A 17,424-nucleotide genomic window follows, 5' to 3' on the forward strand; every position below is an offset into this window, starting at 1 on the left:
CTCCTCCATCCCAGGTGGCCATCATTATTGGCACACAATGTGACACCCCACTCTCAGTCCCCACACCTGCCTGCCAGGCGCTGAGGAGATAACCCGCTCCATCCTTTTCACATACCTGCACCGCAGCCTCCATTTGCTCCGACCCGATTATTATTCTACTCGCGCGCGAAGAATGGGGTGGGCGTGGCTAGCAGGATGGCTGTGGGCAGGGTCCGAGACTGCACGTGACTGGTGACGCGATAGGCCGTTTAGCAACTTGGAACTAGCGTCTCCACTCTTCCTGTCAAATCGCGGCTTCCCTCACTTCCGCTATCCAAGCGCTGCGCTTCCTCTCTACGGTCACGTGGCATAGTGATGTCACGAAAGACCCCAGAGGATCCGTCTGCGCCGGGATAAGTGAAGAATTGGGATCTGAGGTGAGTGCGCTGGAGAAAGGTACAGTGTGCGGGTCCCTGTATCCCTAGAAACTTTGCCCGTAGCCCCTGTGCCTTGTGTGAGGCGCAGCCATGAGTCTCCGGGCAGCTGCGTGCCTCTGGACACTGCTATTTCTCTTGCTCCATTTTCTTGCCATCAGGACAGATAGGAAAAGGCAGGAATAAATGGGCTCTTTTGTCTGATTGGATGCGGCTTCCACGTAGGTCTGTTATCTAAAACAGAATGAATTGGAAATAAAAGCAGACGTTACATTTGGATCTTGCCAATACAGTCAGCAGCATCTCTGATTTATAGAGAAACCTAATGGACTGCTGAAGAATATCCCCCCCCTCTTGTATTAGCAAATACAGGTCCTTGTTATGAACAGCCTCTGTCTCTACTGTTCTGTTATATACCTGATTGGGATCATTTACACAATGAAATTCTGCACTAAAACAAGATCAATGTTGTTAATTAGGCAGGTGCTTTCTGCCAATTCTCATATCCAAGTGATTTTAAGGGCAGTGACGGTGAGAGGAATCGGTGGGACAGAGAGGCTCATTTAGCAACACTGACGCACAATTGCACTGTCACCCGTAGAAACCAATCAGCAATTAGCCTGCCTTAAGAAAAGGGAAGATCGGTTGTTATGGGTTACTGCATTGGTGCAATTTAGTCCCTGTTGCATTGCCAGACGAAGAGACTGAGAGGCTTTCCTTTGAGTTAACGTTTAATATGATGTAGAGAGTGATAGTCTGAGATCATTTGCAATTGCTTTTACTTTTTCATTATTTAGCTTTTCATTCAGCAGCTCTCCGGTTTGCAATTTCCTGGTTGCTATGGTCCAAGTTACCCTAGAAACCATGTATTGACTTCAATAAGAGACTGGAATATGAATAGGAGAGGGCCTGAATAGAAAGATAAGTAATACATTTATAGCATTGCAGCTCCCTACCTGTGGAACAAATTACCCCAGAGCATTAGACGCTCCCCTCTACTCACCTCTTCCATGAAGCCAACACACTAACCTATTCAACTTTAACACAGTTCAGTAGTCCCTTCCCATAATAACATCAGGTAAAGCTCAATGGAGCTTGCAAAGTGCAGAAAAAAAGGCTGCAATTACTGCATGTTTGCATAGGGGAATGCAATACTTAGGGATAGATATATTTGATTTATTATATCCCAACCCTGGAAATAGCTTGAATCCGAAAATACACCACCTTAAACCTGTTGAGGTTCTATAGAAGTCAATGGCAGAGGTCCCTTTTAACAGCCTGTTTGATGTTCGTTTTTGTCGGAGGGTTTTGCCTGAAAACATGCATGATTCGAATGATTTGAGGTTTTTTTTTCACCAGAAAACGGGACGAACTCGCATATTTGGGGTTTTTTCATTCAAGTTTTTTCTAAAATAAGATACCATTTGAGTTTCGAGTGCATTCATGTTCACTCGACCGTTGATAAATAACCCCCTTAGTGAATCAGGCCTAGACGTTGAGCAAATGCACTGTTGAAAGTTGGTTGTTAAAGAAAAAAAAACGTGTTATCTGCATGAAACTAACAATTGGGGCTGATATTGATTTTTTTTAAAGTCTCACTGATATGATGATACCTTTTAGTGTAAGATGCAAATATAGGTGCAATATTGCATTCATAAAACACCAAACAGAAAATATTTTTGCCATGCTTATTTGCAGTTCATGTGAACCTGGTCATACCTAAATCACATGTTGTAGCGGCAACTGTTATGAAAGATGTGCATAGTGCAGGGGTGAATGAATCCTTGTATGTAAGGTGCACCATTGGGTATAAGTTAGTGACCTGAACAGAGTAGTGCTTATGCACATAGCACTTGCATCCAGAGCAATTGCTGCACTTGACATTGCATTGACTCTGCATTGTGTCCCAGAATGTTTGTCTTGCCCACTCCCATTTGTGGGATTAAAAATGTTGGTTGACCATTCTGTTGGGATTGGGCAGGTTAAGGTTGGCATTGGTCTTTCAACTTGTACATCACTGATCTGCTGAAATAAAATCAGGCACAAGGTTCAGAGCTCATTGCTTTTGGACATAAGGCAGCCCAGCTGTAGGCCTGCAAAAATCAGAAACTAGTTATAAATTCTCAAAACCAGTCAAAAATTTACAAAAGTGACCAAAATATGAATTAAATATGATCAACCCAAAAACATATTTCACATTATACTATCTTTTCCTCATCTCTCTCTGCCAGGCTTAGTCTTAAAACAACCATGACCATCAAGAAAGACAAGAAGAAGATGACTGAGCGGATAGTGAATCATGCGCTGGAGATAATCTTCCTGCTTACTGGGGAGGTAATTGCAGCTCAAGATTGCCCCAGTGTCACTATTCTAATACGCTGGTACCAGAAACATAATATTTAACAGTAATAGTAAATTCCACTGTTGGGCTAAAAGGTGTTCAAAGATTTGGCAGCTGAGTGGGAGGCATCATCTGAGTAGCAGATATTAAGGGGCAGATTTATCATGGGTGGAATTGAAAATTTGAATTCTGAAATTTTTTTATGGTCAAAACTGTCAAATTCAACTAGTGAGTTATTAAAATTCAATTAAAGTTTTTTTTTGTTTTTTTTTTTAAAATCGAATTCAATTTTCAAGATATTCTAGCCTTTTAAGAACTCAAATTCGACTATTCACCACCTAAAACCTGCCAAATTGCTGTTTAAGGGTAGGACTACACGGACGTTTTCGCATGATCCAACGCGCTGAGACAAAACGCCGGCGACAAATCTCAAGGCGACTTAAATAAGGTAAGAGAAATGTTAGATGAAGTTGCATCGTTGATCCGACGCGACTGTCAGATGCAGATGCTGCATTCGACAGTCGTGTCGGATTAACGCTGCGACTTCATCCGACTTTTCCATGACTTACCTTATTTCCGTCGCATGCGTTTTGTCGGATCGCGTCGAAAACGTCTGTGTAGTCCTACCCTTGGTCAATTGGAGACATCAAGGGATTTTGAGTTGTTTGCAGCCTTCCTGATTTTTCATAGAAAAAATTCGAACTGAGTTTTTAAAATTCGTTTTGAATTCAATTCAAGTTTTCGGGTCGATTCCATTCATCTGATTTAAAAAGTATTTTTTAAATAAATTTTGATTGGTTGAATTTTTCGAATTTATGGGAGTTTATGGAAGTTTTTAAAAACTCACATGAATTCAGAATTTCGACCTTTGATAAATGTGCCTCCCCATATTGTTGGCACTATTTAGCTGCAGTGATCTCCTTACACACGATTGGCTGTGCTATAACCTGTGTATTTTGTTGCTCGGTGCCTTGTTTATCTGTTACTTCAGGGAAGTGGTACTTCTTCTCATGCAATGCCTGTGAGTTGTGCTTTGCTTTGACAGAATATATAGGAACAGACATAATCCTATACATTTCTTGTGTATGTGCTACAATTTTGGGGATAAGTAGCACTACAATAAAAAATAAATAAGCTCTAGAATATGCATGAAATCTGTCTCTTGGCTCCCCATAGTTTTGAAATCCGTTTCTGTTTCGTTGATCAGGAATACATCATTATGAAGAAGAATGCTCCCCAAAGCATACACCTTCTAACTGGAGAGGTGAGTTCACTGAGGGGTTCTTCAAAGGGGTGATTCACCTTTAAGTTAACTTGTAGTAGGTTTTAGTACAGCTAATTCTAAGCAGCTTTTCAATTGATCTTCATTTTTTCTTTTTAATAGTTTTTGAATTATTTGCCTTCTTCTGACTCATTTCAGATGGGGATCACTGACTCCATCTTAAAACCAAATACTCTGTAAGGCTACACATTTATTGTTTTTGCAACTTTTTGTTAGTCATCTTTCTATTCAGGCCCTCTCCTATTCATATTCCAGTCTTTTATTCTAATCAATGCATGGTTGCTAGGGAGAATTTGGACCATAGCAACCACATTGCTGAAACTGGAGAGCTGTTGAAATAAAAAGCTAAATAACTCAAAAAACACAAATAATAAAAAACAAAATTGCAAGATGCTTCAGAATATCACTCTCTACATCATACTAAACGTGAACTCAAAGGTGAACTTTTGCTTTAAAGAGGTGGTTCATCTTTAATTCAACTTTTAATATAATGGCCAATTATAAGCAACTTTTCAATTGGCCCTCATTTTTTTCTTTTTTATAGTTATTTTAATTATTTGCCTTCTTATAACTCTTTCCAGTTTTAAAATGGGGGTCATTGATCCTATCGAGAAAAAAAAAAAACACAAAGGCTACAAATTTATTGTTATTGCTACTTTTTAATAGTCCTCTTTCTATTCAGACCCTGGATATTCCAGTCCCTTATTGTTAACAATGCATGGTTGCTAGAGTAATTTGGACACTAGCAACCAGATTGCTGAAAATGCAAACTGGAGAGCTGCTGAATAAAAAGCTAAACTTATGAACCACATGTAAATAGAAATGAAAAACAATTGCCTCAGAATACTAAAATGTAATTTAAAGGTGAAAACTTCTTTAAAGACTAAAAGGAATCTGAAATGTTTGTGAATTTGCCTCAGAACTCTTCTTATACATATGTTTCATGTAGAAGGGTGCCATGATTCCTTGGTTCCCTTGAAATCACACATCGGTGTTGATAACTACGGGAAATGGCAGTGTATTATTAATATTATTATTATAAGTATTCCAGTGCTCAACAAGATTGTGTGTGTTTTAGGTCCATATAAAGAGTGGAGATGCTGCTGTCTATTTTTCCACAGAAGAGTGGGAATATATAGAGAGACACAAGGAGTCTTACAATGATGTTATGATGGAGACCCTCGGTAGTTTGGGAATACCAACCAGCAAGACCTCTGGTAATTCATTGTTTGCTATTATAGGGATCTATGATTCTGAAAGCCTGCAATATACCGTAACCTTGAATTTAATTAAAATGTTTCCCTGATTTCCTTTAATTGTCTGTTCATGGTTTATTCCCTGAAAATGTCAGAAAAAAAGAATATAATGAACCAATAATCATATGGGGAATGAATTTGTGAAAATCAAAACATTTTAAATTCCGAGCATCCGACATCCTGATAATTGTGATTTTAAACTTTATTCAATCACTTTAATACTAATTACCTGTTGCAAACAATCAGCAGGGTGCAATTACCGGTCACATATTTTAAGGCATCTTATTGGTTACTGCACCTGGGCAAACTTAGTGCCTTTTGTTTTATTTTTGGCTTTATGTTGTTCTAAACATTAATAGCAGTGATAAGTGTTTCAAATTAGAGATTCTGTATGTCCCCTTTAATACAGGAAACATGAATGCTGCAAGTAAAAATGTTTTCAGTACTATTATGCTACTTCATTTATTTCCCAAGAGTCCTTTATGTAAGGTAACGTCACTTACAGCATTAGAACTGTAGTGATATATGCCTATTCCTTGCTCCCCATTGAATTTGGTGACTGTTTCCATGAAAATCCACTTTCCAAATGCATACAGAGCATTTATTCTGCTATCATGATTAATGAAATAGGTCACCACCACCACTGTCTTGATTGGCAAAGGCCATCCGGAATGGGAACTGATTTGTGGCCCATACATGGTTAACCATGTGAGCATTCCTGGATCGCACACAGGTCCCAAAACAAATTAAGAATGCTGGGTGTGTATTTCAGCCATGACTTCAGGGTATGGTTCCTCTTTTAGTTAAAGGGGTTTTTCACCTTTAAATTAACTTTAACTATAATGTAGAGAGCAGTGGTGTAACTAGATGTTACTGGGCCCCACAGCAAATACATTTTAGGGCCCCAACATATCCAGAGGTTGTCCTCATGGGGCCCACTATACCTCCTGGGCCCCCTGCAGATGCAGGGCCTGCTTTCTCTGTAATTACCCCCCTGGTAGAGAGTGATATTCTGAGACAATTTGCAATTGGTTAATAATTGGTTTTTATTATTTGTGGTTTTTGAGTTATTTAGTTTTTTATGTAGCAGCTTGCAAGTTTGCCATTTCAGCAATCTGGTTACTAGGGGCCAAATTACCCTAGCAACCATACACTGATTGGAATAAGAGACTGGAATATGAATAGAAGAGACCTGAATAGAAAGATGAGTAATAAAAAGTAGCAATAACAATACATTTGCAGCCTTAAAGAGCATTGCTTTTCTAGATGGGGTCAGTGATTCTCATTTGAAAGCAGGAAGAAGAATGCAAATAATTCAAAAACGTTAAATAGAAAAAATGACGACCAGTTGAAAAGTTGCTTAGACTTAGCCATCCTATAACATACTAAAAGTTACCGTAAAGGTCAACCCCTTTAAAAACCTTCTGATTTTGCTGTATTTGAATTCAGAAGAAGGCCTAGTGGAACCAAATCTACACCCTTAAGGCATGACTTTAAAGTGGACCCGTCACCCAGACATAAAAATCTGTATACTAAAAGTCCTTTTTAAATTAAATATGAAAGCCAATTTCTTTTTTTTATTAAAGCATTCATAGCTGTTGTAAACTCATTTAAAAATATCAGCTGTCAATCAAATATTGCCTACCCCTCCTCTATGCCTAGGCATAGAGGCAGGGCAAACAATTACTTTCACTTTCCATTCAGCACTTCCTAGATGTCACTGCTCTCTCCACATTCCCCCAGCTCTCAACGATTTAATTGTGTAACCAGGGCATGGGGATGGACATTGGGTCCCTGTCCCCTGGTGCACAAACAAGATTCTGAGGTGATACAACACTTGCCTTAATAACAGTGCCCACAAAATGGCTCCTTCCTGGTTAATATAATTATGAGTTCCCAGACTGATGTAAACAATATTCAAATAATTTATACAGTGTAATTAAAGTTCATTTTGCTTGACTAACATGATAAAATAGGATTTGGAATAATTTTGTTTGGGTGACGGGTCCCCTTTAAAGCACACAACAGCCGTTTTCTTCCCCATGATGCAATTTATTTTGCTTAAATTTTAATTTGCACATTAGTGTTTGGATTTGGTTCATTGTTCAGCTATTGACACTCTGATTGTACTGACATTATTCTTACAGGTAAAATTGCCGCTGAGGTTGCATTAGATAAGGATCAAAAAGAAAAGCCCTATGCAATAAGGAGACTGAACACTGAAGTACAGGAAATCGGTGGAATTGTCGGTCCTGGTTAGTATTAATGCACAGGTCAGCCCTACCTTAAACTGTCCCCCCTTTCAGTCTGATTTTACATTTCTGTTTTTTTTAAGCCCTTGTGTCACTGAGGGTTGGAACAGGGGCAGAACTAATGTTAATGGAAGGGCTGAGAGATGGGCGTCAACAGTGTTCATGGCCATGGGAAGAGTTAGGCCCACAACCTGCCTGCTACAGGAGCAATATGTCAGCCCAAACCCTTGTGACTCACAGATAAACCCGTAGGTTTTCGTCCTTTTTCACACTATGGCAAGCACAGAGCTTATGGTCTGCAGGTACAGTTCATACCTTTCAATGAAATAGCAATAGCCATACAATACACAGGTAGGGATAACTATTATCACGTTTGTAATTTGATTAAAAATTATTTCTCTGTCCATGTCAAGTACAGGGAGGCGTGCAACTTAAGACCCTCCACTGTGGTCCTTAAACATTATTAGATTCATACTTAATGCTGATTTCAGAGAATGCTGGGAGACTGGGATGGGTTCTTTCTCTGTCAGCAAAGGCCTGGTACAGTGCTCAACAGATGAGGGATTGGAGAAGAAAGCTGAATAGACACAGGCTGAATATTGGCACGGGATTATTTATGAATATGTAATATTTTGCATGATCACTCTTCAAGTGGAAAAGTAGAGTTATGGATCAGATTCCTGTTTCAGTATTAATATTCCGTCCATGGACCATCTCTAGCAGTAACAAAATCAGCTATTGACTTCACAAATAGGCTTGCCTTCACAAATAGATATTTGCTCTGCCTTGCCTTAGAGCTGAATATCGAGGTCCAATTCTTTTAAATTATACAGTTAAACATCAGGGCTATGTAGCCCCAGAATGCACATCAGTTGTGTATTACAATAGCTGCTACACTTTTTCACACTAATCTGACAATTTTTTTTTTTTTCATTAATGTAAACTCTTTTGCTATAGGTAGGTATTAATTATGTCTTTTCTGGTCTGCATCCTAACCTGCATGCATGGTGAATAAGCTGTTCACCACTCTCCCTCTTAGAGTGCAGTGTATTTATAATAAGGAACAGCTCTTTGAACTCCATTCTTTAGGTGCAGACCATTGGGCTAAATGCAAAGTACAAAAACTAATTTTTCATTGTTGCACCATGCAAATGATCCCCTTTATGTGCAGGCAGATCATTTAGACATGTGAATAAAGATTTAGTGCGCTGTATTCTCGAATGGCAATAACCTAGAAAGGAAAAAGAGGCCTAGATGGTGTATTAACCTTTGTATAAATGGATATTAATGCGCTCAGATTTACTCACATGGAGATGGCGATAATCAGACAGTTCAAATATGTGATCGCTCCTTAATCCAGGTGTATACGGCCCTCCCTACTGCATGCCTGGCGGGGGAGAAGCTCACAATAGTGCAGAGCGGCTGATGTTAAATGCAAAAAATAAATATTTCTGCGCTTACCGGAAGATGAATAATCACAGTGCATTCAGATCATTTAGACATCTTCATCTGAAATAGATGGATGCAAGACATAGACATAATCTACCTACATCCATCTCATTTGTATATTCTACCTATATTTATTACATAAAAATATTTCATTTGTACTTGTGCTATCTCAAATGGGTTGTTCCCCTTTGAGTTAACTTTGATTATGATATAGGGAGTGATATTCTAAGACATCTGCAATTGATTTTCAATATTTGTGATTTTTGAAGTTATTTAGCTTTTTATTCAGCAGCTCTCCAACTTGCAGTTTCAGCAGTCTGGCTGCTAGGGTCCAAATTACCCTAGCAACCATGTACTGATTTAAATAAGAGAGTCGAATATAAATAGGAGAGGACATGAAAAAAATATGAATAATAAAATGTAGCAATAACAATAAATGTGCAGCTTTACAGAGCATTTTAATTTTTAGATGGGGTCAGTGACCCCTATTTAAAAGTTGGAAAGAATCAGAAGGCGGCAAATCATTTAAAAACTATAAAAAAATAAATATGAAGTTGTGATAAGCTTAGGAATGGCCATTCTAAAACACTCTAAAAATTAACTTAAAGGTGAATCATCACATTAAGATGCTTCCTGTAAGGATAGATTGCATACTGCAGTGTCCTAAAACCATCCTAGAACTTTGAAGCTAAAAAATTCAGTTCCCCCATCTAAGTTCAGTATTCACTTTGCTTCCCTGTAAATCAAATATCAATGCTCAATTGATGCTTCAAAAAGGTGGTACGTGCTTAAATCTTTGTAAATGATTATTTCAGGTGGGAGTAAGCCAGGGTTTGAACCAGACATTGATCAGAATGAACCATGTGCAGTAATATGTGTGGACGATAAAGAGGAAGAAATATGTATAAATGGTGACTCGGGTGAGTATAAGGCAAACCAGAGTGTATTTGAATTAAAATTTTCATTTTTTGATTACTACCCCTCTTTTTAATTAGACAGGACTAACATACGTTTGTAAAAGACTGCCCCCCTCACCAGTGGCCAAATTAACATGGAACATTGTAGCGAGCCCTGCTTAATTTTGTATACACGGTTTCACTTGTATCTCCAAGAAGCCATACAAAACCATGAACACAGAGGTAACGTTTCCACAAGCCCAGTAAGCAGCAGCCAATCAGATGTTTGCATTTATTTTCAGAACTGCATTAAAAGTGCTGATTTGGGTGTATTGGTTTGTAAGGATCACCCAAACTTTGTCTGTTCCAGTATAATTCCCTGCAGAATAGCTAATCAGAACAGTGGTCCATTAAGCTAATTAGGTACAGTTTTCAATATACAATATTTGTAGAAAACTAAATAAGTACAAGATGGGTAAAGGTTTCAATGTTATTTTAACAATAGCATATATTATATAACATAATAATAATAATCAATATATTCGCTATAGTCTCAATTCTTCCAGGTGAGATCAATGAAGTTATGTCAGATATAGAAAACAAAGGGGAGCCATTTGCAGACAGTAGCCTGGAAGACACTATGCAGATCATCTGTGTGAATGCTGACTCAGGTAAATATAGAGCATGTCAAAACAAAAAAAAGGCCACACCCCTGTGGCATGAACAAACACCATGTGAAATGAGGAATATACTGAATTAAATAGTTCTATTTGGTGGTTGGGATATTTCGTGGCAGTCCTTATTTACAATAATATAAGCAGAAGTATAAACATAACCAGTAGTGGGCTTTTAGCCACATACATAGAATACATATACAACAGTATGCAATGGAGCATATTTGTAAAGGGGTGTACAATAAAGGAGCTGAAATATCACCAAATTAACACCTTCTTTTTCACTATATTGGTATAGATATGGGATCACTTATCCAGAAACCCATTATCCAGAAAGTTCCAAATTATAAGAAGGCCATCTCCCTTACAGTGTAATTTAAGCAAATACATTTAAAAAAACGATTCACTTTTCAAAACAGTAGCTTGTACTTGATGGTAACTAGGCTTCATGAATGCATATTGGTGGCAAAACAACCCCATTGGGTTTGTTTATATTAGATGGGGTTGTTGCCCCTCCATTTGAAAGCTGGAAAGAGCAAGAAAAAGAAGGCAATTAAGCCAAAAAAAACAATTAAAAGAAAAAATGAAGGTCTGTTGGAAAGTTTCTTAGAATTAGCCATTTTATAACATACTTAAAGTTAACTAAATATGACCTACTGGGCTCACTTCTTGTCTTTCTTTCCCTTTTCGAACTTTGCTTTGTTATGTAATGTTATTGAAAAGGTTAAATAAAAACTTAAAACAAAAAAAAAAGTTAACCTAAAGGTGAACCACCTCTTAATGGAGAACTCAACCCCCAAATTAAGAAAAGCCCCTACCTACTAAACAATATAGTCCCCCCACATACGTCAATAGGTCTGAAAATGTACCTAAAATATTTCTCACCTAACAGTGCAGAGTATGTGAAGTGGAGCTTGTGGGTGCCACCTTCTGGATTGCCGGTCTTCATCTGTACTGGCGCATGCGCAGTTGGAGCAGTCTTCCAATTCGTACCGACTGTGCATGCGCCGGGAATTGCCAAAGAGGATCCAAAAAAATTTGAAGATCCTCAAGATGGCGCCCTCAAGCTCCGCTGTGCACTCTTCGGTGAGTCATATTTTAGGGACATTTTCAAACCTATTAAAGTATGTGCGGGAGGGGGATAGTAAGTAAGGGCTTTTCTTAATTGGGGGGTTGAGTTGTCCTTTAAGGTATAGTGATCCAAATTACACACCCTGATTTGGAATACCCCTGACCCCAAGCATTCTAGATAATAGATTCTATACCTGTATATGCATCCCTACTTGTGTTTGGTAACGTGCCCGCTTTATAGGCATTGGGCAGTTGGTTTGTATGGTCTGCCTACCCTGAGAGGGCTTTTACCCGTTTCAAGTTTTGTGAGCTTTTGTGTAAGAATTTATAGAAGCTGATCCAGTTGGTTAGCATTCAGTAAGTAAAGATGGCCACACACTGTAGGCTCTTTAGGGTATGATACTGATCCTATCCGTTATTTGTGAAAATAATCTTGCTCTTTTAGGTGAATCATCAGTTGTGGATATTTTAGAAGAATCCCAGCCTGCCACATGTATATCAGATGAGGTAGCAGATGATGACACGGGTAAGTTTCATGGCTACAAACAGAAAATTTTCGTATACATTTTGAGGCGCAAAGCATTATCTTTAAAGGGAGCTTTGTTAAAATAAAACTTGCTATAGGCTATAGTGTTTATTTTTTACTTTTTTTATTACCATTTATTTTGATATTGCAGAATAAATATAGCATTATTATCACTGTCAAAACATTGTGCATAATATACAGGTTTTTATTCATTTTTTAAGACAAAAACAACTCAGAGGTTGCAACAGAAGTGGAGCAAAAAGTGAAGCAACTTGCAGTAAGGTGCTTGGACGATGAAGATGAGGAAGTCTTTGTGAGCTCTGGCTCAGGTAGGTGCAGGATATGAACCAAAGCCTCCACTGCTGCTTCCTTACACTTTAAAGCTTTTTCCATTACAGTTATGGGATCCATTATCCGGAAACCCGTTATCCAGAAAGCTCTGAATTACGAAAAGTCTGTCTCCCATAGACTCCATTATAATGAAATAATCCAAATTTTATAAATGAATTACATTTTTCTCTGTAATAATAAAACAGTGCCTTGTACTTCATACAAACTAACATATAATTAATCCTTGCTGGAAGCAAAACCAGCTTATTGGGTTTATTTAATTTTTAAATTATTTTCTAATAGACAAAGTATCAAGATCCAGATTGTGGAAAGATCAATTATCCAGAAAACCCCAGATCCCTCGCATTCTGGATAACGGGTCCTATACCTGTACTGTTTTCCGCCACTGCATTTTAAGATTGCATATACCTGCTGCTAAATCCATTCCCATATGTCACAATCTTTTAGTGTGCATAAATTTATTTCTACAGTGAAGACATGGAAGATACACTAAATAGACAGGAAACAGCCGTGTATCTTATTAGCATCAGAATATGCAAAACTATTATTAAATAGAAATACCTTATTTTTATCGAGGACCTGCTTAGATTGCCATTTCCTAGTCCAAATATAAAATTTTTCCCCAAAAAGGAGATTGATTTAAATATGATTTACATTTTTTTTTGGATTGCAATTGATTGGTAAATCATTTGTAATAGATGGGATTGATTGATTGATTGTGGTTTATGTTACACAAATTGACTTTTACACTCATTTGCTCTCATTGTGTAGGTGGCTCTTGGAGCAGAAGAATGTCAGAAGAATACCAAACAACCGTATGCATGTCCCATGAGCTAGCAAAATATGAATCCAGTGTGTTTCATGGGCTTCAAGCAGATAATTCTAAGGGGAACCTGGCTTTGTGGAAACGGGGAGACACCATATTTGCTTCGCAGTCTTATCAGTGTAAAGAAAATACATTGGCTCTGAATGAGAAGTTTGACTATAGCAGCGATGATGCCCTTCAGGAGGCTATGAAACATAGCAGTAGAGAGAAGACAATCGGTTCTAAAGTCTCCTCTGGAAAATCTGGTTGTGAATACTACGCACTTGCCGAAGACACCCCTTTTAATTGTAACGTTGTTAATAATCCCTACGTGACCACTCAGCAGATGGCACACACAGACGATACATTGTATGAATGTACTGACGGGGAAAAACACTTACCTTACGATTCTATTTTCAGTAGGCATCAAATCATTCACACAAAAGAGGAGCCTTGCGCCTCTGCTGATTTTGACAAGTGTTTCACCGATAGCCCCCACGAGGCCACACAATACCTGGATAGTTCAGGAGAGAAACCCTTTAGTTGTAACGATTGCGGACAGTGCTTTACAAGAAGGTCGAGTCTTCTTAGACACAGCAAATTCCATAGCGGAGACAAACCATATACATGTCATGTATGTGGGAAATGCTTCTCAAACAAGTCCCATCTTGTGGCCCACAGGAGAATTCATGAGGGAGAGAAGCCATATGCTTGCCCTGAATGTGGGAAATGCTTTGCTAACCGGTCCTATCTGTCTGTGCACAAGAGAACGCACACAGGAGAGAAACCCTATTCGTGTCCTGAGTGTGGCAAACGCTTCACTGCCATGCAAAGTGTTGTCAGACACCGGAGATCTCACACAGGAGAGAAGCCTTATGCATGCGGTGAGTGTGGGAAACGTTTCACTAGAAGGTCATGTCTTAACAGGCATAACAGATCCCACATGAGAGTGAAACCTTTTCCTTGTTCAGAGTGTGGCCAGTGCTTCACCAACAAGGCACTTCTGGATGCGCACAAAATTACTCACACAGGGGTGAAGCTTTACTCGTGCACGGAGTGCGGCAAATGCTTCACCCAAATGGCAGCCCTCATTGCTCATCACCGATCCCATATAGAAGAGAATCCCTGAAGATCTCCTAACGTAGGCACAACAGGACTGCAGAAAAAGATCTTATCAGGTGATAATACTTGAAGAAGTGGTTCATTTCACTTCTGTACCAGCAAACTCATGCCGAAAAGAATCTTGAGTTCCCTTTTATTCAAGGGAGCTGCTTTGCATACGTTGTGCAGGAGAGAACACACATACACACAGGTGAGAACAGAGACAGTAAATATATAGAACATTACTTTACATTGGGGAGGGCAGAACTATAGAGAGCTTGGAATTTCCATGAACAATAATCTTATTTAAAAATCTAGTTCTTCTGTAAAAGAGCATGTTGCAGCATTCATAGGGATAGATGTACAATTTCTGACTTTTTAGGACACAATGCTTGAGGAAATCTTTGTTTTGTTTGACCTGACCCCCAACCTGAGAAGTCTGCTGTAAAACTGCAAAGATGTAATGAAAGGTACAAAGTTTGCTCAGGGTATTGTAACCCATAGCAACCAATAAGTAGGTAGCATTTGCTGGTCTGCTGTTTGAAATCAAATGCCTGACTTTATAATGGGTTATTAGAGATGATGTAAACATTGCATATGTTATTATTACCTTATTCCCTGGGTTGAGTGCTAACAAGTAGGCTTCTTTGCTGCAGAGCAAAGTAAAAAGACATGTATAATATAGAAGTGCCAAATTCATGGACCTGAACCTATTGCCGAACTAAATTTTAAAGTTTTTAGTATTTAACTACCAGGGTTAGCTTATTATATTCTTAATGGAGAACTTAACCCCCTTTCTAATAAAAACCCTTACCCTCTATAGTCCCCCCCTCCCTTCTCTCCCCCCCCCGCACAGGAGTTAACACAAGTAAATACCCCATAGCCGGTAATTACCCCCTTGTTGCAGAGTGCAACGGAGCTCACTGGGCCATCTTCAGCCGCTTCGGTAATCTTCGGGTCTTCTGGCGCTTTGGTAACTTTTGTCACTTTCACACATGCGCAGTTGTAACGAACTGGGGAAATGCTCCAACTGCACATGCGCCGATATGGTGCTTCCTTACTGAAATTACCGAAGTGGCTTAAGATGGCCCCCATGAGCTCCGCTGTGCTGACTCTGCAACAAGGGGTAATTACCGGCTTAGGGGTATTTACTTGTGTTAACTCCTGTGCGGGAGGGGGGCTATGGAGGGTTGGGGTTTTTATTAGAAAGGAGGTTTAGTTATTCTTTAAGAGCTCATGCATTCCATTAGATTTAGGTGGAATCTACTAGTAGAAAATTAAGGCAACGTCAGACCATAAACCACATTTGTTCCGGCTCTTAGAGGCACATTTGTTAAACATTTGAGGTTGGAAAACCGTGTGTTTACAGGTTAATGGAAACTAATTGCATTTCCCATTGATCTAACATGTGAGCTGAATAAACAGTTTTCACTGAACCAATCGCATCAGCTGTGCCACGGGTATTTTATGTTTTTTGTTTTGTTGTATACAGTCTTTGGGCAGCATTGGGTCCTATACCTGACGGCAGCAATCCGGTGTTCTAGATCTGGAGCAGCACTCCATTTTGGGATTTATGCTTTATTAAGATGACAGTGCCACTTTTAATAAATGTGCCCCTACAGTCCAGTTGTCTAGTTTGCATGAAATCACCAGATTCCATAGATAAAAATGGTTTATATTTTTCCATTTTTCACCCAACCAAGTAGGTCCAGCAGATAATGGCCTGAAGTCCGCAAGAGCACTAAGGCAGATTAAGGATCAATGTAGGAGAAAATTCTGTTTAAAGGGGTAAGCAGGTTTTTCTTGAGGACTTATTGAAATATCAATAGCAATGTGATACCCAACATCCCTGCTTGCTTAATCAGATGGAGAGAGGAAGCACAGTGTTGTGCTTGGTTTTACTCTGAAGTCTACTCAGAACTCTAGCAACAAATCAAAAAACCCAATGAAACTATTTAGTCGAAGTGTTAGCTCCATCTTTTCAAGGTTTATTAAAAAAAAAAGTGTTATTGTGTTTTTTAATAAAACAAATGGAAAAACTGAACTTTTGGATTTGTGATTACTTTTTAATGAGGGCTTTCATGGTGTACATGTATGGGACCTGTTATCCAGAATGCTTGGGACCTGGGGTTTTCCGGATAAGGGATATTTCCGTAATTTGGATCTTCATACTTTAATCCTATTAGAAAATCATGTAAACGTGGAGTCATTATTTCTTAGTTAGGATCAGGCACAAGGTACAGTTTTATTACTATAGAAAAAACTGTAGTCATTTGCTAAAATTAAAATGTACTCTATGGGTGATGGCAATCCCGTAATGCGGATCTTTCTGGATAACGGATCCTATGGTGATCTGTACTGGATAATTTGATAAATTTGGTGTTTTCGTCCAATAACCCAATAAAGTCGAGCGACAATTCCATATAGTTGAGCTTTCAGAATGTCAATTGTACGTTGCATATCAACGATCGGTTTTGTTGCATTTTTTTTTTTTTTTCGCGCCAACTTTTTCCAGAAACATTTTAGTTCAGTTCATGGATGGGAGTTTGGTCAACTTTGCTTTCATAAAAAAAACTAACATGGATTTGAGTTGTCGTGAATAACCCCATTGAAGTCCATCTTAGAAATTCCTAGCAATCTGGGATAACCCAAGAACTAATTTGAGATGGCCAGTGCATCTTTACTTTGGTCATATACACACTTTTCCTCCAGATATGAATGTTTACACAGAACACCTCTCTAACTGAATCTAGGAGTGGACAAAGAAGGTATAGGAAAAGTGGCAGCTGAAAAAGAACAGACCAGAATGTAGCCAAGCAGGAGAGACATTAGGAAAAAGAGAAGGCACATGAACCCAAAAAGAAATGGCAGCTAAAGGTAAAAGGCTAGAGATGAATTATTGTTTGTGCCTTTCTCGTTATATGATATGAAATACATCCCTTGTTTCACATATACAGTAATAATAAATAAGTTTGTGGCTCATCAGTTTAGTAAGTACCAGACAAGG

General features: G+C 38.7%; 2 protein-coding genes across 5 annotated transcripts in view; both read left to right on the plus strand.

Moving 5' to 3' along the window:
- The window catches only part of LOC121396962, a 338,181-nt gene that overhangs the window by 157,282 nt on the left and 163,475 nt on the right, over nt 1–17,424 (plus strand). The gene's annotated exons all lie outside the window — the stretch shown is intronic.
- Nucleotides 132–16,461, plus strand: LOC108704532 (gastrula zinc finger protein XlCGF48.2-like). Of its 3 annotated transcripts, none has more exons than XM_018241112.2 (10): nt 132–416; nt 2,645–2,747; nt 3,962–4,018; nt 5,115–5,253; nt 7,440–7,547; nt 9,809–9,913; nt 10,456–10,560; nt 12,080–12,160; nt 12,382–12,489; nt 13,283–16,461. In XM_018241112.2, exons 2-10 carry the CDS (start codon nt 2,664–2,666, stop codon nt 14,443–14,445), a joined length of 1,950 nt encoding a protein of 649 aa, XP_018096601.1. In that variant the 5' UTR covers nt 132–416; nt 2,645–2,663; the 3' UTR covers nt 14,446–16,461. The 3 variants fall into 3 exon arrangements, with proteins under 3 accessions (XP_018096601.1, XP_018096600.1, XP_018096602.1); XM_018241111.2 differs by having other exon boundaries at nt 133–416; nt 10,441–10,560; XM_018241113.2 differs by lacking the exon at nt 132–416 and adding an exon at nt 3,120–3,202 and having other exon boundaries at nt 10,441–10,560.

The sequence above is a fragment of the Xenopus laevis genome, chromosome 8L (genome assembly GCF_017654675.1).
Source record: "Xenopus laevis strain J_2021 chromosome 8L, Xenopus_laevis_v10.1, whole genome shotgun sequence".
Classification (NCBI taxonomy): Eukaryota; Metazoa; Chordata; class Amphibia; order Anura; family Pipidae; genus Xenopus; species Xenopus laevis.

Coding starts and splice junctions, on each gene's coding strand:
- LOC108704532 (XM_018241111.2), top strand. CDS start 2,664: ATGACCATCAAGAAAGACAAGAAGAAGATGACTGAGCGGATAGTGAAT. Junction 2,748..3,961: donor TCTTCCTGCTTACTGGGGAG/GTAATTGCAGCT, acceptor TTCGTTGATCAG/GAATACATCATTATGAAGAA. Junction 5,254..7,439: donor ACCAACCAGCAAGACCTCTG/GTAATTCATTGT, acceptor TTATTCTTACAG/GTAAAATTGCCGCTGAGGTT.